This window comes from Mesocricetus auratus, unplaced genomic scaffold (assembly GCF_017639785.1).
Source record: "Mesocricetus auratus isolate SY011 unplaced genomic scaffold, BCM_Maur_2.0 Super-Scaffold_100009, whole genome shotgun sequence".
In the NCBI taxonomy this organism is placed as follows: domain Eukaryota; kingdom Metazoa; phylum Chordata; class Mammalia; order Rodentia; family Cricetidae; genus Mesocricetus; species Mesocricetus auratus.
In genome coordinates, this window is record NW_024429193.1 from 58602498 (window position 1) to 58625704 (window position 23207).

General features: G+C 43.9%; 1 protein-coding gene across 13 annotated transcripts in view; it reads left to right on the plus strand.

The window, feature by feature from the left end:
- Nucleotides 1-23207, plus strand: part of LOC101838805 (myomegalin) — a 188589-nt gene that overhangs the window by 139162 nt on the left and 26220 nt on the right. For 11 of the 13 annotated variants that reach the window (XR_001197344.3, XM_013123790.3, XM_040752165.1 and 8 more), the window contains 7 exons: nt 538-665; nt 10447-10535; nt 16752-16984; nt 18741-19173; nt 19935-20127; nt 21186-21302; nt 22637-23165. Coding sequence is in view for 12 of the 13 variants with exons in the window: in XM_013123790.3 (XP_012979244.2) it covers nt 538-665; nt 10447-10535; nt 16752-16984; nt 18741-19173; nt 19935-20127; nt 21186-21302; nt 22637-23165 (1722 nt within the window). In the remaining variant the exon portion in view is untranslated. Of the gene's footprint in view, nt 1-537; nt 5705-10446; nt 10536-10753; nt 12447-16751; nt 16985-18740; nt 19174-19934; nt 20128-21185; nt 21303-22636; nt 23166-23207 lie in introns of those variants that run through there. The other 2 variants (XM_040752166.1, XM_040752167.1) reach the window with 2 other exon arrangements.

Consider the following 23207-nt stretch of genomic DNA (forward strand, 5'->3'; position numbering starts at 1 on the left):
CTTTCTACATTTTTTTCATTATTATTACTCAATTTGCCCTGGCTTCTCATTGGGCTTTAGAAATGTTTTATTTCCACCTCAGGAAGATGGAAGCAGGGGAAGGTGTGGTAGGGCCACTTACTCGTGTTGCCTGTGAAAAGAACATCTGGAATGTTGCTCCTTTGAACTGCTTTCTCTCAGAGCACTGTCAGCTCTGTGCAGATGAGAAAACAGCTCTCTCCAGCCCTCGGCTCAGCCTTGATTCACTTTACATGACAACATTTCTCTTCTGTCGCTGTAGGAATGTGCTGTATTTTTGTGTTGGAGTGTCCCAGAATGTAGCTAAAGGGACAGGCTTTACAGAAAGGTGCTGGCCTTGCTTCTCCTCTGGCAATGGACACAGGTGCCACACACGGACTGCGTTCATTCACTTAGCCCTTGCCTTGGAGGCCAGTTACCTTAGGAAGGCTAAGTGTCATAGATGGTTCTTTAGAAACATGAGGACTCATTATAGTTGACGGCTAACCCATTTTCCTTCCATGTGGCCTGTTTAATCAGCTCTGAGAGAGACCGAACTCTGCAGGTGGAACTGGAAGGGGCCCAGGCATTACGTGGTCGCCTAGAAGAAGTTCTTGGAAGAAGCCTGGAGCGCTTAAGCAGGCTGGAGACCATGGCCGCCATTGGAGGTGGGGAACTGGAAAGTGTGCAAGGTCGTCACAAGCATGCCCTCTGAGCACTGGCGGGTCACAATGCAACCCAGGATGGAAACTGTTCACACTAACCAGGGATGTGGTGTCTAACTCGGCAGACTAAGCGGTGACTTACTAACGATAGGACTGATGTCTGAAGTCACTGTAGTCGCCTGTGCTTCACTCGCATACCGTCTCTCCATTAAATGGGAGGCCATGAAGTAGATGCACACCTCAGATCATTCCATTTTAGTTTTCCATACGCACTCGCTCTTCTTCCTAGCCTTCCCCCATTCCTTTACCCCTCCCATGGGCCAATAAAGTTTCTTCCCCTCGTCTCACCACCCATTTCACACGGTCCGTATCATGTCATAAAATGCATGTGTGTGTATTATTTTTGCCATCCAGTCAAATCTTGCTCTTCGAAAGCAATTTTTAATCAAATAAAGGAATAGAATGAGTTTCAGGTTTAGAGATTGAGAGTCCACAGAATGACTTTGGGGAGTGGTGGAGCCCCACTAAGGATAACCGGAAGAGTGGATTCAGGCTAAGTTAAGGAACAGGGACCATAAACGTGTTCATGGTAAATTATGCCCTCTAAGACTGCTTCAGACTTGACTGTTGAGTGTCACAGGCAAGATCAGATGAGTAGACATTTAGTTCTAGTCTATAAAATTCTTGTTCCTCACTGGTCTAGAGCTTCTTCAAGCCACAGGCATGGCCTTTCATTAAAGAAAGGTTTCCCGAGTCAGAATTCTCTAGATAAAAAGATAATTGTCTTTGTGATATTTCCCGCCCATCCCCCATTTTTGTTTTGTTTGGGGTTTTTGGTATTTGGTTTGTTTGATTTTTGAGACAGGGTCTGACTATGGCCAGCCTGGAATGTGCTGGGTAGAACAGACTGGCTTTGAATTCACAGAGGTGCACCTGCTTCTGCCTTCTGGGTGCTGGGATTAGAGGGATGACTGCCACACCCACCTGTCAGCATCCCCTTTAAGAGCAGTGTTTTCCTGTGTCCCAGAATCAGAGAAAGGGAGTGTTTCTGCATTCTCATTGGGGTGTCATGGGTAGTGTCCTTTATTTGCGCTGCTTTGGTGCATATATTACCTCATGTTAGGGGAAGAAGTTGGTGTGGGTGCTTTTATGCCCAAGTCACTCAGAAGGAAGTATCAGAGCTGTGCATAGGTTTTATTCACCATCTCTACTTTCTTGGAACAATGTGGCAGGTAGAGAAAGGGAACTAAAGATATCATCTTTAGCATCTTAAATGCCAAGAATATGAAAAGGAATGGGTTATTTCAGGGACTGTGGATTCTGCACCATAAGGCTCCCTACTGCTGAAAGGTAGTGGTGTTGAGGGAACATAATTCAGGCTTCCCAGCACCCTAAGAAAGACTGAGTCCCTTTCCAGAGCTAGACTGAGCACATGATTTTTCCTTTTCCTTCCTTTTTGACAAAGCTCTTTACATCCATGTGTTGCATTCTAAATTCTATCCAGGGTTTTGTAACCTTAGCTGTGTCTGTAACAGATGAGCAGCAGTCAACCTGAAGTGGACAGGAGAAGGACTCTTCCAGAGAAGCCCCCACAATCATCTGATGAAGTAGCTCACAAAGATTGGCAGCCATGGCCTTCCTTATAATGGATGTGCTATTTCAATTTTAACAGCCATTAGGGGGAAAGGAATCATTTAATAGGAAAGATAGAGGATGCATATATAATCAGAACCACCCAATTTTCTTAGTGTCCCTATTTTAAGAGACTTTAAGGCCTGCCTGCACAAAATTTTATGTAACTAGCAAGTAGGGAAGAAGATAATAGAGTTGAGCTATAGGCATGTCAATCAATTAAAGACTAGTCTGTCAGGTCATTATAAGGCAATTAGGAAACTTGTTTACTTTACTAATAGACCAACAAAGTTTTGCAAAGCTGCTATTAAGTTGCAACTGTAGGTGACTCAGATTCTAAGAGTTCACAGTGATTATAGAATGTCTTAATAATTAGTCCACCTGCCAACCTCTAGCAAGAGTAGGTTGATAGGTAAATTAAGTGTTACTGATTCCATAAATGTGACTAAAATCTGGTACTGACTTTCTGGCCTTGATGCTAGACTGAGGCTGGAGACTGAGCTGCCTGGAGAGAATGTACTGGGCCCACACACTTGTGCAATAATTTGACATCTGGTTACAGAACGCAATTCTGATGAATTGTAGTGTGTAAGCCACAGGTGGATGGTACTGTGATTCTATACATCATTCATATACTTGGATTTAGCGTGCTCTGATCTTCATTCCTCTGTAGGAGCACAAACTGTTAACTGGATTTGTCTGCCTTGGTTGGGAGTTTTTTAAATGTTTCAATAAACTTAGATTTAAAGTACCATGTACTTATAGAAGCTTGTGCTTCAATAAAAATTTCTTGAAAGAAAAATAATGGAGTAGATTTTTCCCTTAGGCTTTGTTTAATTCAAAGCACTGAACTTTAATTTAGAAAAAATATGATTAATGATAGATTTCATTTGTCTCACATTTCCTTTTGCACGGTGGGAAAGATCTGCAGAGTAATGGTTGTAAGAGGCTGAGTAGATAAGTCAAGTTTTTGGAACTATTGAATTGAAAAGGGCTTCTAAGAAGATTCAGTTAAGGACTAAAATGCAAGTCCTTCTGACGTGCTTTCTCCAAAGTCTCCCTAATTTAGAACCTATTTTTTGGTTGCTGTGTATTTGATTTGGGGGGCTTGAACCCAAAGCTTTGTGCATGCTATTCAAGTGATGTACCACTGAGCTTAAACCTTCTACCACAGGGTTAAATTCTATTGTTGAAATCTGAGCATTGGTAGGCTTCTATTGTTCAACATCTTTCTGATGTTCTATATTTAGCAGTTTAGCCAAGTTATAATTTCTGGGGAGAAATGATTTAATTTGCCATCCTTCTACTTTGGCATGATGTATACTTATTTTCCATCTCTTCCGTTTCCACCTCATCCTCCTCCACACCCACGTCTCTTCATTCACATATAGACAGCAGCAATATCTTCAGTGCTGTTGCTTGTAGGGAAATCACATTGTCCTTGTTTATATTTTAAACTAGTTGCAGCTATATTATATAGAGAAAGAGAGCTATCGAGGACCAAAGAAAATCAAAATCCATGGAGGATTTCCACCAGCACTTAGAGTCTCCTTAGAAGGGTGGTGGATAGGACGTGGATGGTAACATCTGTGCAAGAGACGCATGAAGTCCTACCACACATGCTTATTTGTGCTCCTAGCTTATCGTCTTTTGTAGGATCTGGGCTTTTTGTGCTCCTAGCTCAGCATCTATTGTGAGACCTGGCCTTACAACTCCAAAATAGTTCAAGAGAGTTGACTCAGCTTTCCTGCCTCTGAACTCACACTGGAATCTCATGATGAGGGAGAGAAGTGGCAGGTGACACTGTGGTGCTGCCTGCCCCTTTCTCGGAAGTAAACTTTAATTGGCTGCCTGAAGCTCTTGAGTGCTAAGCCAAGCCATAATCGCTTTCCTAGCTTGGTTTTCCTAGATTGGTTTTCCTCGAGCTGTCATTGTCGAGATCTGAAACCATGGTTAGACATTCCTCCACATGCTGCAGTTCTAAAAACTAGGCTCACTATTCAGAAAATTCCTGCAAGAATTTTCTCCTTTCATGATCTTTCTGTAGGAGAGAGTCACAAATTCGTCACATTTGGAACTCCTGAAAACCCTCAGCTGTCTCTTCAACAAGGGTCTTAGTCACCAGCAGTGACCTCATGAGAAGGGGACAGTCTTCCTATGATGTTAGGAAAGCCATGTTGTAAGTCATATGCTTAAAAACTGCCTAGCAGAACTTGCTTAGAGGCTAGCATATTATGAGATGCAAGCACATATTTTCTCATTTCTCTTAGACAGAAGCTCAGCAAACCTTTCTCCTCCTTTTGGTAGTGTAGACCCATTTATAGTCTAGAGAAAGGCATCTGGAAGTTTAAGGTAAAGTCCATCTAAGCACTCCAGTAATAAATGCCAAGGATGCTTGTGTAGGTTGAACATGGCAATGACTTCTCTAGGGTAAAAGTTTCAAATCTCACTACATTTTGGATAATGAATTGAAGTTGCTCCCTTGCTATTTGTAACACTGACTTTATTAAAGCATCTTATTATAATTAGAAAATAAACATATTACCTTTATGTACTCTTGAGTACTGACAGAAGGTAAGTCCTCATTTTTTCCTGTATAATCACACCAGCCAGGATGAGTTTCCCAAATAAAAATCAGCATTAGAATTTATCAGCAACAGAGAATGAGAAATGGAAAGGAAATCAAAAACTGTATAGCCAACAAGTTTTTAACCAATTGTCAGGTAAAACCTACAAAGCAATACACTCATTTTATGTTATTTTCCTTTTTCATTATTTAAAATCAAATCCCAGAACTTAGAGTCTTTATTATACTGCCTTCCTCATGCAAAGACTGGAAGAATAAAATAGAATGTTCAGGAGTATTGCAGAATGTTTGGTTCAAAGAGACCTGAGGAGTAGGACTGTTGGACACATGAGCTCTGTTCTCTTGTCTCTAATAGAGGCCAGTGGATTTGCTGTTAGTGGCTAAGAAGAGTTCATGGGCCCCTTTGTACAGCTGTCTGTCATTTCTCTAGAGACTGGTTGTTCAACCTACACACTTTAGAAGCATGTACATAGACAAGTGTGTCCTGTAGGCTGTACATTTCTGTGTTCAAGCAATGTCACTTGCTTTTATCATGTGAAATTTTGTGGGCTATTGAGAAATGGTGATTCACAGCAACTTCAGATGAAGAAAGAAGTGACACATTACACGATCAGAAACTTGGCACTCATTGACTTCCAGGACTGTCCTCACCAAATTAAGCTGCTTATTTTCTCAAAGTTCATTCTTCATGGGACTGTGCCGTGAAACTGTAAATATCTGTGCTGTGGAGCCTGTGCTCTTTATATGTGTGTTAGTTTATCAGCTAATCTAGTTGAGACACACCAAAACTTGTTATTGATCTAATAAAAGTATCAAAGGCCAACAGAAGCTATTCGGTTTCATTCTTAAAGATTCATGAGAAAAGACCGAGAAAGCTCATCTTCTTTTTTCTTTTTCTTTCTAGGAGTCAGTCAATTGATCATTACATTAAAATTCCAAGTCAAAGCCAGTCCCCATGCATGCATGTTTGTTTAACTAAAGAAGGGGAAACCCTCTTCTCAAGGAAGTGAGCCCAAAGACACAGTGTTGCACTTCCCCATAGCAGTGAAATGGATTTGTTAAGCCTTAAAAATCTATTCTTGCTCTCCATACTGAAGAGGGGTAGGAAATGAAGGCCAATTTGAGGGTGGTTCCATCTCTTAATGTCCCTATAAGAGCATGCTTCTTTTGTTTCTTGAAGAGCACCACAAATGGAGAATTCCTTGACATGATAGAATCACTTTTAGAACAGAGATTGTGGGCATATCTTCTGATCTGTCCAGGATGGCCTAATTTATATGTGTCCTGGGCAATTAAAGATAGATGAAACGTTGAATTCCTATTGAGATTGTGTACCCTGAAAAGTCTTTTGGAGTCTAACTTGCTTTACAATCACTTAACAGAGCTTCTTTCTTAGTAGTATTCACACTGGACAGTCCTCTTAGGAAACATTGTATTTGAAAAGCAGAAGTGCTCCATCAAGAGGCGTGGCTGCTGGTGACAGAACCGCACTACTTATTTTCCAAGATGAGCATCTGTGTAAAAGAATCTCAGCAGAAGCTAAGGAGAGCTGCAATGAACCTTGACATTAACGCAGTCCTGAGGGGATTGGATGTAGGGGAACTGAAACTTCATAGAGAACTTTTGTCTTCCATTCTGATACAGCATTGTAATACTGAGCCAGAAAGACTGGGTTCATGACATGAAAGTGTGAGTGTTCCAGTAGTGAACACATACATGGCAGAGTGCATGGGGATAAAGTAAGATGGGCCAGAGAAGGCCAGCATGAGATCCTCAGGGAAAGCACAGTTGGCCTGCAAACTTACTCAGACTGTGAGCTTCAACCCTTCAATCCATTTTCAAAATAGGTTACACATGGCCCCTGCCATGTTTGAAGTTGCATGTGCTCCTTGCTGTTGCCATGGAAATAATGGCAATAGTGGCCATAGAGTGGAACCTGGGGAAAATGCCTTGACAAGACACAGTTTTCCCATGACTGAGAATTAAAAGGAAAGTGCATGAAGTTTCTTTAAAAGTGATTCATGCATAGTGCCATTTCAAGGCAGTTCTAATCTGATGGTGGCAATGGCAGCTTTCCAAAGGGAAAGCAGCAATTCAGAAGGAAAGACTTGCAGGTGAAAGCTATCCTCAGGATTAACACACCACTCTGCTGCCTGCATTTATGTCGGTTCTGTGGCCTTCAGCCTTGCCAGCCCTCAGCCTCCCAGCACAAGGACCACTTCAGTTCACCAGCAATAGCAAAATGTAGTCAGTAGGACAAGACCTTAGAGCGTGCCAAGCACTGCTCTGAGCAAACAGTGTCAGCAAATCCTTTGAAGTCTGAAGTTGTTTGAAGTTCACAACAGCTGCCTGGAACAGAGAGCATTACGAACCGTAATTAAAGTCACATAACTAGTGGCAAAAGCAGATTCAAACAGATGATCTGGCACCAGAGTCCACATTCCTAGTCACCATGCCATCTTCAATTTAAGCATACAAGTGTGAGTATCGGCCTCACTGATAAGGATACCTTGTATTTGCGCAGTGTTTAAACTACTAACTCGAGGGTTCTGCTACCTTCTAGAGACTTGTTTGAGTTCCATGTACTTTGTAAAATCATGTAGCTGGTAGAGAACAAAGTACAAATGGGATAGGTGGCATCATCTCCATTTTGTGTGCTTTGAAGCCTAGGAACTCCCAAGAGCCATGTTGAAAATATCCATCGAGGACTTAGTGTGTGATATTTCAGTCATGTCTGATGTTGACTTGTAAAACTCCATCTCCGAAATGTGAAGTTATTGGAAATGGGCAGATCATTACCTTCCAGAGAATGTCATAGGTTATCAAAAGTGAAAAGATGATCAGTTTAAAAAGTGTTGGGTCTCTTTCACTTAAAAGGTTAAACTGTCCCAAGATAGTTAAGAAAGTAGTCTTCTGTTGCCTTGTAAAAAGGCTTAGAAAAAGGAATCCTTTACAAAACAGAATTCTTTTGCTTTTCTCAGAAGAGGGGCAGGGTCCCACTGGCCTCCAACTCACTGTGTATCTGAGGAAGACCTTCAACTCCTGATGTTCCTGCTCGCACCTTTCAAGTACTGGGGTTACAGATGTGTGACACCAAGGCCTGGTTTTGTGTGTTGCTAGGGATCAAACTCAGGCCTTCCTTCAATAGGCAAGCACTCTTAATGCTGAACCACATGCAGCCCTAAAAAAATTCTTCTCATTCATTAAAAAAAGTGGAAATTGTAACAGAAAAAGGGATTTCTAATGGTTGCTTCCAAATAGGACCTTGTGTGGAACAACATACTCATTTCATTCTTGTATTTCCTTTTGGTTTTTTGCTTTATTCTCAAACACACATTTTCAGCCCTTTGAGTTTCAGCAAAAAGCAGAGTGACGATCAACCTCCATTAAGGAAGAGAGAAACAAAAGCTCCATGTAATAGAGAGTTGGGATAAGTGGGAATATGCTTTTGTCTGGAATTTCTGACAAAACCAGAAACAAGGCGTCCTGTCTTCACAGTGGTTTACAGAGGGAGTAGAAGAAATGTGGTTCTAGCAGCAGAAAGGCCCCCAACTTACTCCTGAATCCCAGTGCAGGGACTTAGGGATGCAGACTCAGCATGGAGCAGACTCTACAGCCCAGCGAGAATGATATGGGAATGCTGACCATAGAGCTTCCTTGACCCTCTGAGTCATTTTCTAGCTCCAAAGGGAAACAGTGAGAAAGGTTGCTTTCATGATCTGTCACTCAGTGAGAAAATTCATTTTCTTTACAGGGGGAGAAAGGCCATCTCTACTGTTGGACAGGAACAAATTTTCCAAAAATAAGTATCATATGATATAGATGTCATCAGTGACTTGGCATCCTGCTTCTAGTGGGTTTCCAAAGCAGCTCAGCACTTAGGGATTATGTTCATTGACCTCTACTTTCCAGGCCCCTGAGGAAGATGGTTCTGCCATTCCAGGGACTAGTTGGAAAGTCTTACTGTGCTCTGGCTGCAGGAGGTGTCTAAAGATGCTGAGTGGTCCAGCTGCCTCCTGGTTCATGGTTTTACTGAATAGAATCCTGCTCTCCTCTGGTATAGCAGCATCCACCGTGAAGACTGGGGCCTTAAGCTGTTAAGCTGTTAGGACAATACACTTATCACCTACCTCTTAGTTCTTTGCTGAGACGAGCAAGCCATTGCAAATGCCTTGACATGGACTTGCAGGTAGATGTGAACTGCCCATTTTCTGCTTGGTGTACAGAAGAAAACTGATTCAGGCTTTCTTGACATAGCCAAGAAGTATGATCACTATAGCTGTGAATGTTCATTCTAAATGTTGAGACTTCATTTATAAGTGTCCGAGTTCAGGGAGAAATTCTTTGGTCTTGGAAGAAGTAATCAGGTTTTCCACCATAAGAAACAATGGTTCCTGAGTTCAGACACTTGATTTACTGGCTCCAATCTTGTCAGAACTAGATTATGTATCCTTAGACAAACCATAGAATCTCTTTAAGCCCCAGGTTACTTGGTAGATAAAAGATTTTAACATGTTGCTGAGGTGGGATCACAACTTGATGTTACTAGGCTCCCTAACTTGGCAAATTCTGTGAAATATAAAGGTGTCACAATAGATACTCTTTGATGTGCTGAGGGGGGAAAATCAGTAATGTGGGTCACAGTTCTTAATGTAGAATTGCATGGACGATCTTTTATTATAATCAGTTTTAAAAGGAATAAATGCTGCACGTTTGTGCTATCCTGTATAGTAGTCACTAACCACATAAGGCCACTTAAGTATAAACTAATGACCAGAGTCTTCTCTCTTGAGCAGTGGGGGCACAGAGCAAGGCCATCCTCAGTGAAGGTTCTCTTGCCCAGTGCCACCCTGGACCTTTGCCCAGACCACTAACTGCAGCCACTTGTCCTTTGCAGCAGGATATAGATGCTTATGCAGGTGACAGGTACATCTCTAAAAGATGAAGGATGAGACTACGTGTCATTCGAGCAGAGCAATACAGAGTCTTCCAGGCAACGAATGCTGGCACTAAAAGAGAGAGAGTTGTAGAGGAGGGCTGGTGAGATGGAGGAGTCAGAAAGCCCCTGGGTCATTCTGTACCTCACATCCTGACCTCTGTGAGACATAGATCCCAGAGATGAGTTCCTCAGAGATACTGTCATCCTGTGGACAACCCTACCCAACCATGGAAGAGGGTGAGAGGAGCTGCCCCATAGCAGGAAATAATGGGCCTGCTCAGCAGTCAGTGTTGGCAGAAAGGTTAGTGATGTCTAGCTGTGGTAAGAGAACGTTAGTGTTTGAACAGAATGGAGAATTCATTGAGATGGGGGAGAAGAACAGACACTCTAAAGGCATCTAAAGTGTAGCAGGATAGTCAAAGTGAGCTTGCCTTAAGGCTTAGGCTGAACTATTTGGAAGAAAGTACCATTTGCACAGGAGAAGGCTTGGTTCTGTTTTCCCTGCCGCTGGCCAAGAGTATGAAGAACAGAAAAAAACCAGAGGTAGATGGCAAGCGTGTGATCGTGCCTGCCGTCTGGAAGCCGTCTGTGAAGGAGTCACCTTTCTCTTCTGGACTTTCTTCCAGGTGCTGCTGCAGGCGGTGACCCTGAAGATACAAGCACAGAGTTCACAGACAGCATCGAGGAGGAGGCTGCCCACAACAGCCACCAGCCAGTAAGTCAGTGTCAGGTGTGAGGCTTTCGCAGCTCTGACCCTCGCCTTCAGTCACCGTGCGCTGGGAGGGAGAAGACACCTTTTATGTCACCCACCCCCTGGCCTGCTCCCTGTTTTTCCTTGATCTTTTTTCTGTTCGTTTGTTTTTACTACTTCTACTTCTTATTTCTGCTTCCTATCCCTTCGTACCCACCTTGGTCACTATTTCCTGTCTGTAGCTTTAGCTTCAGAAGAATCATTACTTACAAGACTATGGATGCTTCCTCTCTTTGGCCTTTATGACTGAAACACAAAACAGAAGACAGAGAGACATGGAAGGGCTGCCTGGGGGGATAGCAAGGCCTAGGGCCTGCTTGACAAGAGTACTTGTCTGAGAAACTCCCAGGGGATTGGAATGTCTCCAAATCAGGGATCTCTCTCGATGAAATAGAAGAGAAGCTTTGTTCTGTCTTCTGACAGGCTACCCAATAGCCAGTCCTGCCAAGTCTCAGAATTTGTCACTGACCCACCATCAGAGAAGAGTAATGTCTCAAGCCTAAGAGTAAATGTCCTGGACCTCAGAGGTTAAGTCACCCTTAGTGTTCTTAGCACTCATTGGAACTGAGTGGCTCCACCTTGCCCCATTCAGCAGTCACGTTAAAGGCCAGTGGCTCTTAAGTTGTTGTAGGAAATGTGGATCATTGCTAGAAAGAAGCTGGGCAGCCGGGCGTTGGTGGCGCACGCCTTTAATCCCAGCACTCGGGAGGCAGAGGCAGGCGGATCACTGTGAGTTCGAGACCAGCCTGGTCTACCAAGCGAGTTCCAGGACAGCCTCCAAAGCCACAGGGAAACCCTGTCTCGAAAAACCAAAAAAAAAAAAAAAAAAAAAAAAGAAAGAAAGAAGCTGGGCTTTTTAGTGATGTCTTCCTGGGGCTACCAGGAACACCTGTAGGGAAAATGGGGCTTCCTGGATCTGCCTGTACATTTCCTGCATAAGAGAAAGAGGAGACAGCCATTGAATTGATAAGAAGAGGCCAAGTGAACAGAGCCCAAACCGAGTAGGATTTAGCATCATTTTGGGCTCTTGAGGACCTGAGTTTGTCTGGGACACCAGACATCACCAGACTCTCTGTCAGGACCTCCTTTTTGTTGTTATAGCCATGACTACCCTCCACTTTCCCTTGAGGTTAGCTGTACTTCTCTATTTGCTTCTTCTGAGCCCTCCTCATGGACTAACAGACTACAGTTTTAATTAGATATACCACTGCTTCGATACACAGATGTCTCTGCCCCTGCCTCCCTGATTTCATCAAGGATCTTGGGTGAGAGAATTTGCAGGATGAACAGAAATCTACTCTAAACAGATTGGGATATTGGTTGGACACAGTGGCTGTAACAGCTGTGGGGCAGGAATAACTTCAGATTAAATAAACAGAAGACACAGATACCATGGCCATCAGATCCTGATCGCCATGCTCTAACTATCCTGGTGCTGCAAGTCTTGCAGGCAAACTGGTTTGTAAAGTCACTTCCTCCCCAGCCTCCTTTCCCGTAGCCTCACCCTGAGAAGATGATAGGACTCTACCTTGAGAAGGTCAGTCCCACCCAGGAGTAGACTTTCACCCCCACACATCACAGCGCTTGTCTTGGTACTTGGCATAGGAAATACTCGGTGTAATTGTAAGTTAGCAAACCTTCAGATCAGGGTTTTATTCTTAATAGACAGAAGTGTATGCCTCATGGACGAAGAATCTTTGGGGTAAGCGCCATTTTCTTCCTGTCACCTTGGCAACTGATTCCCAGCTTTGAGTGGGAAGAACCTTGGTGTATGACATCACTGGATGTGAAGCCTCTGTGAGTTCATGTCATCTTTTGCTGAGTTTGAGTTGTGACTCTCCTGTTACCCATTAAATAAAGCTTGCTTTGCCATAACTGCCGTGTGTCTAGATTCTAAAGGTCTGTTTGCTGGTTTCCCTTTAGGATTAGACTCTGAGCTCTTCCTCTTTGTAGCTTTGGGAGATGAGCTCCCACACTCCCTTCTTCTTTTTTGTTTGTTTTGTTTTTGATACAGGGTTTCTCTGTATAGCTATGGCTGTCCTCAAACTCATTCTGTAGACCAGGCTGGCCTCGAACTCACAGAGATCCGCCTGCCCCTGCCTCCCGAGTGCTGGGATTAAAGGCGTGCACCACCACTGTCCAGCTGACACACTCCCTTCTTAACACAGCCATATACACACGTCCCCTGGCAAACACATCCAGCTTTGTCTCCTCATTTCTAGGAAGTCACTTGCCTTACAGAGCACCACGCCTGACCATGGTGGTAATTTTCCTTAGATATTATCCACAAAATTCCAATCTCAGAAAGTTGTAAGGTCTGTAATAAACGAATGAGAGATACAAAGGACACTGGAGAGCAGTCAGCTATTCAACTGAGCATATTCAGTGCAGGAAAGTTCATCAGTAATCAGCTTCCAAATGCAAAAAGATCACTGCAGTAAACCTGAAGGGAAAAGAGAAAAACCATTTTTAAAATACTAATATTTTATTATCAAATCATAATTAAATGCATAGAGTACAATATGATTTAATACACACATATATAGTGAAATAATTAAGCCTAGTTAATTAATACATCAGTGCCTTGCCTCCTTTTATTTTGTGATGGTGAGATATTTGAAATTTACCTAGTTATTTTAAAATATACTTACTGCTGACTGTAGTTACCTAGGAACAAATGACCTCAAAGCCTGTTTCTTCTGACTGGGTAAGCTTTGTGACTTCTCAAGTCCCTGTTGTATCACCCCAGGCTCTGGTGTCCACCAACCATTCTTCTTTCTACTTCAGTTAGCTCAACTTTGTTAGAGCTCACATGTAAGTCACAGAAGGAAGGTGGTGTGGCATTTGTTTTCTGTGAGCAGCTTTATCCCACACAGCCTAATGTTCTCAGATTTAAGCAAACAACAGGGTAGCTGCTCCTTTCAAGACCAGTAGTTTTCATTCTATGTAATTTACTCTCACATTCATAGACACCCAGGTTAACTGCATATTGTGGCATGTGTGAGCACCAGTTCACACACTGATTTCAGTTTCTTTGGAAGTATACACCCAGAAGTGGAAATCCGGGGTCATATAGTAGTTCTGTCTAGTTTTTTTTTTAACTACTTGTCACACCATTTCTATAATTGCATACTAATTTAGCATCCTTTTTTCTTTATTCTTTCCTTTATTCCTTTCTTTTCTTTCTTCTTCCATTTTGTTGTTGTTGTTCTGAGGAGAGGGCTCAGTACCTCATGCATGTTGTCACTCTTAAAATACATACAACACATTCTCATACATGTGAGGTGACAGCTCCCTGTGGTTGTGTTGTTTGTTTTCCTGGTGGTGACTGACACTTGATTATTTGAGAAATGATGACTTCTGAATATCTTTAATATTGTCTGAAAACTGACCTTCGCTGTGGGAACTATGAAGAGAGAGGGTGAAAACGAAACAGCTCCATTCAAGCGAGAGTGCAACTCTGAAGTTGGCCCCTGAAACAGAGTCAAGTTGCACACGTGAGTTAGGTGATAAGAGAAAAGCAGTAAGAGAATTGTAACTTAACCGGACCCAAAGGAGTCACACTAGCCTTGCTCACACTGGATAGGAGTTTTATTGAGGAAAAGAACAGGAATATTTGCTTTTCATAGACAGTGAAAGCTAATGAGTCTAGATCCTAACTCACGTTTCATATGTTTACATTTAAATTATAAAGTTGGGGGGGCTTCCTTTCAGAGCTGTGAAAACTCCAATTAGGCTGATAATGGCCAAATCTACCAGATACATTCAACCTATGGCCCCATGTGCTCTGGAATGTCTGTGAATGCAGCCCTGCACATTTGTAGATTATAATGTCACATTACCACATCATAAGATTGGACACCTCTGTGTCTATGTGATGATTTGCCTTCTTATTTTAAAATAAGAAATCAGGCCTAATGACTCTTCAGGTCATTCTGGCATCCATATTTCATGAATCAAAATATTTCCCTTTAAAATAAAATAAGTATGCTGAAACCAATTGAATACACACACAGGAAGGTGTTTTAACAGTGGGTAGACCTCATTAAAGCTGGGTGATTTTTAAGCATAAACAACACTCATGGTTAAGAAAAGAGTTAAGAAATTGTGTCCATATTCAAGTGTGATGATGATTTTAGTTATGTTCATTGCAAATGGTTTATATAGAGAGGTGACATCACAAAGTTTACTTGTGTATTTTTGTCTACCTATTCATTATGTGGGGGGCTTTTGAAGTGGCCTCACTATGTAGCCCAGGCCAGCCTTGCTTCTAGTTTCCTGCCTCAGCCTCCCAGGTGCTAGAATTACAAGCATGGGCCACCATTCCTGGCACATAACATAGTTAAGTGAAAGTTGTGGTAATAAGTCTTAAAAAGGGTCCTGTCCAATACCCAGTCCTTTATTCTATTACAGTTGCTGGGTAACAACACATGGAGATGGCAGCAGCTGACTATTCTAGGCAGCAGTCTTACAGACAGACATTGTCTATTGTCTGATCACTGCTGGACTCTCAAAGCCTGGATGGGATTGAATGCCTAAAGACTGAGTAGCTGTGTCTAGGACTATGTTCTATATGACTGTGTATCACTTGACAGTTTCAATTGCTGTGGCTCTAAATACCATTACACGTGTGCTATGAATGAGCACTACCACAAACATACAGTACAGGCATGACCTAGCTTTGTTATGAGGAAGAGCAAAAGTCAACAGCTTTGTGACTACCCAAGCTGCTCTACCAATCACTGACCCATTTACCTTGCTCTGGGTCCTATTGTGCTCAATATGTTAGTGACCTAGATGAATTTATAGAACATATAATTCATTGTGTGAATCATTCTCTAGTCAGGTGACCACTACATGGGTTATAGAGATGCACATTAGCTATTTTAGTGGCTATGTAATTGGTACATGATGATATATGACCAGAATAAATTTATAAGTGACAAACATAGAGATAAAAGAAAATAGCATAACACAGAAATTCCTATGTGGAGGCGTGAAAGGTGACAGTCAAAATTGACCTGAAATTGAGTATAACTTCAAACAGTATACTGAGAGGAAAAAGAAGTCAATGTGACTGGGAAGTATGGAGAGTATTGTTGAGACATGTGCTGTAGCACCTGTTTATAAACCTACCACCGAGGAGGATAAGCTAGGAGAACCAAGAGTTCAAGGACAGCCTGGGATATTAGCACGATTGAGGCCAATATGAGCTGTAAGGCAAGGTCCTGTTTCAAAAGGTAGGGAGGGAGGAAGGTGGAAGAAATCCTCATATTAAAGTAGTCATATGCTGTGTAGGTCATCATACCCAAATTCTGAGTTGTATTAATACCCTTATAAAAGTGCAGAAAATAGTTAGAGATAAACCTAGCATGTATTGATAAACAAGTCACTCCCAACCTTCCACTTGGGAAAAGCACTTTAAAATCTGTTTTAGATGAAACATTTGGGAGAAGAAAGACACTGTGAAATCTTCAACTTTGTTTTCTTCTCACATGCTCAGATTTATAGAATTTAGCTGACAGAATTGGCACAAGATGTTAATCAAGATGTCCAGTAGGGTGTCTTAAGCTCAAACTCTGTGATTATAGGTGATTCTCCTGCTGTCAGTGGAATTGGCCTTGCTTTGCTCTACCTCTAGCTCCATATTTTAATTCTGGGAGTGGCTGCAGGCACTCTGAGTCTTCATCTTTTGAGTCTCAGTTGCAGGCAGGGGTTTAGCCATTGAGTCCTAGCATCCTGAGCCACGACCCTCACAGTCAATCATCCAGTGCTCTGGGGTCAGTAAAGCTTTCTGACTTTGAAGCAGACTTTTGGGGGACCCTATACCCCTATGAAGGGAAGCACCACAATATTGGCAGATATAGACCAGATTAAACCTCATTTGTTTGCATTCGGTGTGTGTGTGTGTGTGTGTGTGTGTGTGTGTGTGTGTGTGTGTGTGTGTGTGTTTCTCTCCATCTCTGGACTCTCTCCTTCCTCAGACGGCAAGTTCTTCCCACTCACTACATCACTCACTACATGGGGTCTTTGCTTCCCAAACCAACCCCAGGGCCCTTAAGACTGACTTGAAGAGAGCATCATTGAGTTTCGTCTTTTGTTTCCATCAGGAGCTGCCTTTGCCTGTGCTCTTGGGTCCCCTTCAGTGACCTAACGTCTTTAAACCATGGTTTCTTTCAGCTCATCAAGGTGGCCTTGGAGAAAAGCCTGGTGACCATGGAGACCCAGAACATATGTCTTCAGCCCCCTTCCCCGGCAGGAGGGGACAGTAACAGGTGTCTTCAGGAAGAACTGCTCCACCTGAGGGCTGAAGTCCACCAGCACTTAGAGGAGAAGAGAAAAGCTGAGGGGGAACTCAAGGAGCTGAAGGCTCAAATCGAGGAAGCAGGATTCTCCTCTGTGTCCCACATCAGGTATGCCCCAACTTTTCCCAGGATGACGAGTGACCTCAGCCACGAGCTCACCTTGCTCCATCCAAGACATCGGAGCTGACCTGGGTTATGCACAGCACAGGCTCCATGCCTTCATGTTTTTATAAACTCTTTAGAGAAAGGTTAATGGTGTTAGGTAATGACCACCTTTGATACTAATCTGCTCTTAATTTGGTATACTAATGTGCACTATCGCTGCCCAGATATATAACTAACTAGTTAACTAACTGAGCTAGTCAACCAGCTGTACTCCCTCCTGACTGGTTAACACCCAAGCCTTTCTTCTATATTCTATGTTTTCTATAACAACAACAACAGTAATAGAAATATATAAAACAATTAAGATTCTGGAAAGAATCTTGTCACATAAGCATTGGGGCTTGAGTTTAATCCCTAGCAGCCACATGTACCAATAAATCCCAGCACTAGGGGAAAATAGGAGGATCCTTGGGACTTCATGAGTGGTCAGCCCAATAAATTGGTTAGCTGTAGTGTTTGGTTCGGTAACATGCCCTGTCTCAAAAGAGAAGGTAAAGATCAATCAAAAAAGATACCAGTTTTAACCTCCAGTCTTCAAATGGACACACACACACACACACACACACACACACACACACACTCATTTTTCTATAGCATTATTAACCTGAAAATCTGAATTCTGTAACCCTGCACTCAATCTTAAACACTGATGTAAAAAATAGAATATACCTACCACTCAGTCCCTTGTTAAACTTTACACTCATTAGTTTATAGTGTGAAAACATCGAGCTTCATCATAAAACAGAAAGATTTGAAACTAGCTAAATATTCCTTTCTATATACCTTTCTTTTTTCTCCTTCCTACATGCTAATTTTGGGAACAGACATGTACTGTTTTCTCCTTTGAAAATCTCTCTGAGTTCTATGTCCCAAAGTATTTTCTCCCATGAGTCCATACCTAACAACTTCTGCTTGAAACTCGAAAACTTTAGGATTCTGAGAAACCTAGTCTAGGTGCATACCCAAGTACTAATTTTTTAGGGTGTGAATGTGTCTGTCTGTCTGCCTGTCTATCTTCTAGCCCTGTGCTCTCAGTTTAGTCCATTTCATTACTCCAACAAATCGAGATGCTTTACATAAGTGTCAGGCATGTGTGGTGGTCTCAGAAATCCAAATGAACAGGGCAAGCGCGGTATCTGCTCCCTGGAAGGTTGTATCCCAGTGCATGGGCCAGAAATATGGCAAACAATTAAATAACTACATTTTTATTACAGGTCTGATTAGTATTATTTATTCTTTTGTATTCCTGAGCCCCAATTTATCACTTGGTGACTTAAAATCAGTGAAAAGTAATACAGTGATAAAATCCACAATAACAAATTTGTCATAGGCAGAATTTATCCTTTTTTTTTTTAACTAAAGCTTGATATCATAGGTTTGCTTGTGTGTTCCAGAGGTCATGAATCTTAAACCATGTGAAACTGTGTGACTAAGTAAAGAAATATAGACAGGGGTCTATTTTGTGATCTTTTAATAATGCTGCCATCAAACAGCCGTGGAAGCATGTGTTGTGACGCCATTCTTCTCCATTCCCTCCCTGGGCCTTCTCATGTATGAGTGAGGTGTGTTACAGGTCTCTGAGATTCAGTTACACACCCAAATGGCTCTGAGTCTGTCATGCACCAAGATGTGGGTGAAAAGGTCTCTGCAGAGCTGTGGGCGGAGCCAAACCTGGCCACTAACCGCATGCCCTTTGCAGGAACACCATGCTGAGCCTTTGCCTTGAGAATGCAGAGCTGAAAGAGCAGATGGGGGAAGCAATGTCTGACGGATGGGAGGTCGAGGAAGACAAGGAGAAGGGTGAGGCGATGGTGGAGACTGTGGACGCCAAAGCGGGTGTGGATGAGAGCAGCCTTCAGGCTGAGTTCAGAAAGGTCCAGGGGAAGCTCAAGAGTGCCCACAACATCATCAGCATCCTCAGAGAACAGCTGGTCCTGAGCAGCTCGGAGGGGAGCAGCAAAGTGATGCCAGAGCTCCTCGTGCGCCTGGCCAGGGAGGTGGACAGAATGAACACGGGCCTGCCTTCCCCTGGCAAGCATCGACACCAAGAGCAGGAGAATGTGACCACGAGGCCTGGCCGCAGACCCCAGAGTCTCAGTCTCGGGGCAGCCCTCTCAGTGGACACCCACCAAGTAAGTGAGGGCAGGGCAAGGTGGGAAACTCCAAGAAGGGCCGAGGTTTCAGTTTTTACGTTACACTGTTCTGCCACATGGGTCAGGAAGGACTGAGGGGGAGGTGCTTTGGTGCTCCAAGCAGGGCTCTGTAGTTAGAGGCATCCATTCAGCATTATTAGAAAGGGTTCCACACCCTTGAATGGGTGTTTCCGAGCATTTAATTCCTAGCTACACACTGCATTAGATGTGGGTTATGAGCTGAGGTGCTCAGCATGTGGAGGAGAATGTTCAGACACTGTGACTTTTTGTTGGATGCTCTGGGTCTCGATGGAGGCCAGACCAATGGTGTGCCATCTTCTTACCGCTGCTGCTTCCTCAGAGGTTCCGGAGTGTCTGTGTTATGGCCTCGTGAGAGGTCACTGATACCCTTCTGAGGGAAGGAACTTTGCCTTAGATTCGTTGAAAGAGAACTCTGAGAAGGACAGGAAGGAGAGAGGATGGAGTGGAGATTTCCACCTCTTCCTTGCCAGCGATTGAGTAAATGTTCACTCCGGCCTGTTCTGGAGACTTGACTGGCCTGTGCTGCAGTGCTGCAGAGAGAGACATAAATATAACGTCATCCCAGCTCCCTGGGAGCTGCCTGGAAGGCAGAGAACTGCCAAACGGCATGAGAGCTGCTGTGGCAAGCACAGAATGCATGCAGTCCACAGCGTTCAGACACAGAGGTGGCTGTCACCACATAGAGGGTAACCTGATCCTTGTACTGGGTCCTTCCACAGCTGGAGAACAAACCCCAGGCCCAAGACTCTGGACACCAGCCAGAATTTAGCCTACCAGGGTCCACCAAACACCTGCGTTCCCAGCTGGCTCAGTGCAGACAACGGTATCAAGACCTCCAGGAGAAACTACTCATCTCAGAAGCCACCGTGTTTGCCCAGGCAAACCAGCTGGAGAAGTACAGGGCCATATTCAGTGAGTGTCACCAGCTCATGGTCACCAGTGTCTTCTCCCCGTGATGTCACCTGTTTCCCAGCTTTTATCTCTCTACCCCAACCTGTGAATGCTTCAGTCATGACTGTAGTCTTAGAACTGTGTGTGAATATTTTACTTCAACCTGTACATGGATGTAACTAATAATAAAGGAAGAAAACAAGGTTTTAACATTACAGCAAAGGGGCTGGAGGTGACTCAGTGCTTAAGATCAGTTGCTGTTATTGCAGAAGACCCCTGTTTGGTTTCCAGGACCCATGAGGTGTCTCACAACTCTCTGTAACTACAGGTCAGGGCATCCAACACTCTCTTCTGGCCTCCAGACATGCACACAATGCACATGTGTCCACATAGGCAAAACATTCGTTACATGTAAAATAAAGATAAACACATCTTTAAGTCTAGGGTGGAAAATAAGGACTGAAACAGACTACCGTCTGGGCTCGCTGGTTTCCAGGCCTGTCAGTAAGCTGGCGTGGCTCTCTCCATGGTGTTTTTCCCCTCCTTTGCACCATAACAGATCCTGCAAACTCCCAGCTTCCCTGTTGCTCTAGAATCAATACTATCCAAGGGACAGTGCTGCATTGATAAGGCACGTGAACTTAGAGAGCTGAATTTGGTTAGTTAAATAAAGAATATCCATAGTAGGTAAGTGCTGCCTTATCGGGCAGGGCAGGGCTAGATGTCTAAAGACTCTTAATCACCTCAGCTCCATGGAAACTAAGACTTTATAGATACAGGGCCTAATGATTTCACTGGAGCTTCCTGACACGGCAACATGCAATTCCTGACTTGTCCATGTCTAGTCTCAACTAAGCCTCGGTTTTAAGAAGAGAGCCTCTCCATGGCAACCATGGGCTCACCCAGGTGGGGAGGGTGTGTATAACCTATGGCAGGCCGTATCTTCTCCCATCAGGTCCAAGAAAACCTCTTCCCCAGTCTGGCTCTGATTTCTTGGACTTAAAGGCCAGGGTCTGTGCCATTGAGGTTGGGGTAACACGTGGGACTCTATACCACCCACGGCCTATTCCCAAACACAGGTGAATCCCTGGTGAAACAGGACAGCAAGCAAATCCAGGTGGACCTTCAAGACCTGGGCTATGAGACTTGTGGCCGGAGTGAGAATGAAGCCGAACGTGACGAGACCACCAGCCCCGGTAAGTACACAGGGGCCCCCTGCTCGCCCTGGAGTCATATTGCTGCATTTGGATGTCGTAGGCCACTCCCACCCGGGATGAGTATAGGGCAGGGGAATTGTGACTGAAGGAGACCCAGGAGCAGAGAAGGACAGGAACTTGGGAGAACTCTTCAAAATAAGGCAACCAGTTTGAACTTCTACAGCTTCTAGTACACTGCTAATAAAAAAGAATTCAATATAACTGCTATTATAGAAAAATACCTAGGTCTTTTTATTAGGAAAGTGATCTGTGGGCTTTAATGTACACCTAAACTTCAAGTTTGGATTTTTTTAAAATTTTGTACTCACAAAAGACTACGGGGAACCACAGCATTCCTACAGACTTGAAGCTGAGGCTGTACAGTGGGGCAACTAGGGACAGGCATCCAAAGATCAGACTGCTTGGTGCAAACTCTCTTTTTCCCTGTGCCTCAGTTTCTTCATCTGCTAAAATAGCAAGAAAGCAACTGTCCAACTCACTGGGTACTCATATCAATTAAATGAATAAATTCTAGTAAAATACCCTGACCAACATTTTACTAGTAAAATGGTGATTATGACTGTCACCTTGGCTGCCACTGCCCTGGTACAGCTTGTGGTAATATAGTGACCTGTTTGAAAGGTCTTGTTTTCCTAGGCCTACTCTTCATGCTGTTACAATCCAATAGTTTCTTTTTTGTTTTGTTTGTTTGTTTGTGTTTTGGATTGGTTTGGTTTTGGTTTTGGTTTTTCAAGATAGGGTTTCTCTGTAGCTTTGGACCCTGTCCTAGAACTTGCTCTGTAGACCAGACTGGCCTCTAATTCAGAGATCTACCTGCCTCTCCCTCCTGAGTTCTGGGATTAAAGGCATGTGCCACCACTGCCTGTTTTAACCCAACAATTTTAAGTTATAGCACTGTTAGGGAATGTTGCAGAAGCACTGTGTTCTGTAGTCCTTAGGTCATTTTAAAGGTATAAGGCTTTGTTAATGCCTCACTTAGGAGGCACTGACTGACTTGTGTGTTTGGGGCACAGGACACAGGAGGGCTGTGTGTCCTGCATGGCCTGTGACTAGCTAGCGAACCTCCTTCATCCCCTCCTGGAGAGCCTTTTGGGTTCTCCAGCCAACAAGATGAAAAGTGACTGCACCTTGCTCACAGGCCTGCTCAGGAAGAAAGGCTAAACCTGAGTGCCCAGCGTACAGGCAGACCTAACGAAAGGCTGCTCCAGGTTTTACCCCAGCACTTGATCCTGTGACCAGCCTGCTCCCCACTATGGAGCGGCCACCCCAGCACCTCCAGCTCTTCTTCAGGAAAATGTCTTTCTCTCTTTCAGAGTGTGAGGAGCACAATAGCCCGAGACCCGTGATGCTCATGGAGGGGCTGTGCTCTGAGCAGGGCTACCTGGACCCCGTCCTGGCCAGCCCCCCTGCGAAGAAGCCGTACGGGAACAAACTGGGGAGGCAGGAGGAGTTCCAGGTGCATGGCAATTCTGACGACAGCTCTATCCTGAGGAAGGACATCAGAGATCTGAAAGCCCAGCTCCAGAATGCCAACAAAGTCATTCAGAACCTCAGGAGCCGGGTTCGGTCCCTCTCGGCCACAAGTGATTACTCCTCTAGTCTGGAGAGACCCCGGAAGCTGAGAACCATCGCAACCCTTGAGGGGTCTTCACCTCGCAGTGTCACTGATGAAGATGAAGGGTGGCTGTCTGATGGCACTGGGGCTTTTTACCCTCCAGGGCTACAGGCCAAAAAGGACCTGGAGAGTCTCATCCAGAGAGTGTCCCAGCTGGAGGCCCAGCTCCCAAAAACTGGACTAGAGGGGAAGCTGGCTGAGGAGCTGAGGTCTGCCTCGTGGCCTGGGTAAGGGGGGAACTGTTCAGGCCCCCACTTGATTGATGTCTA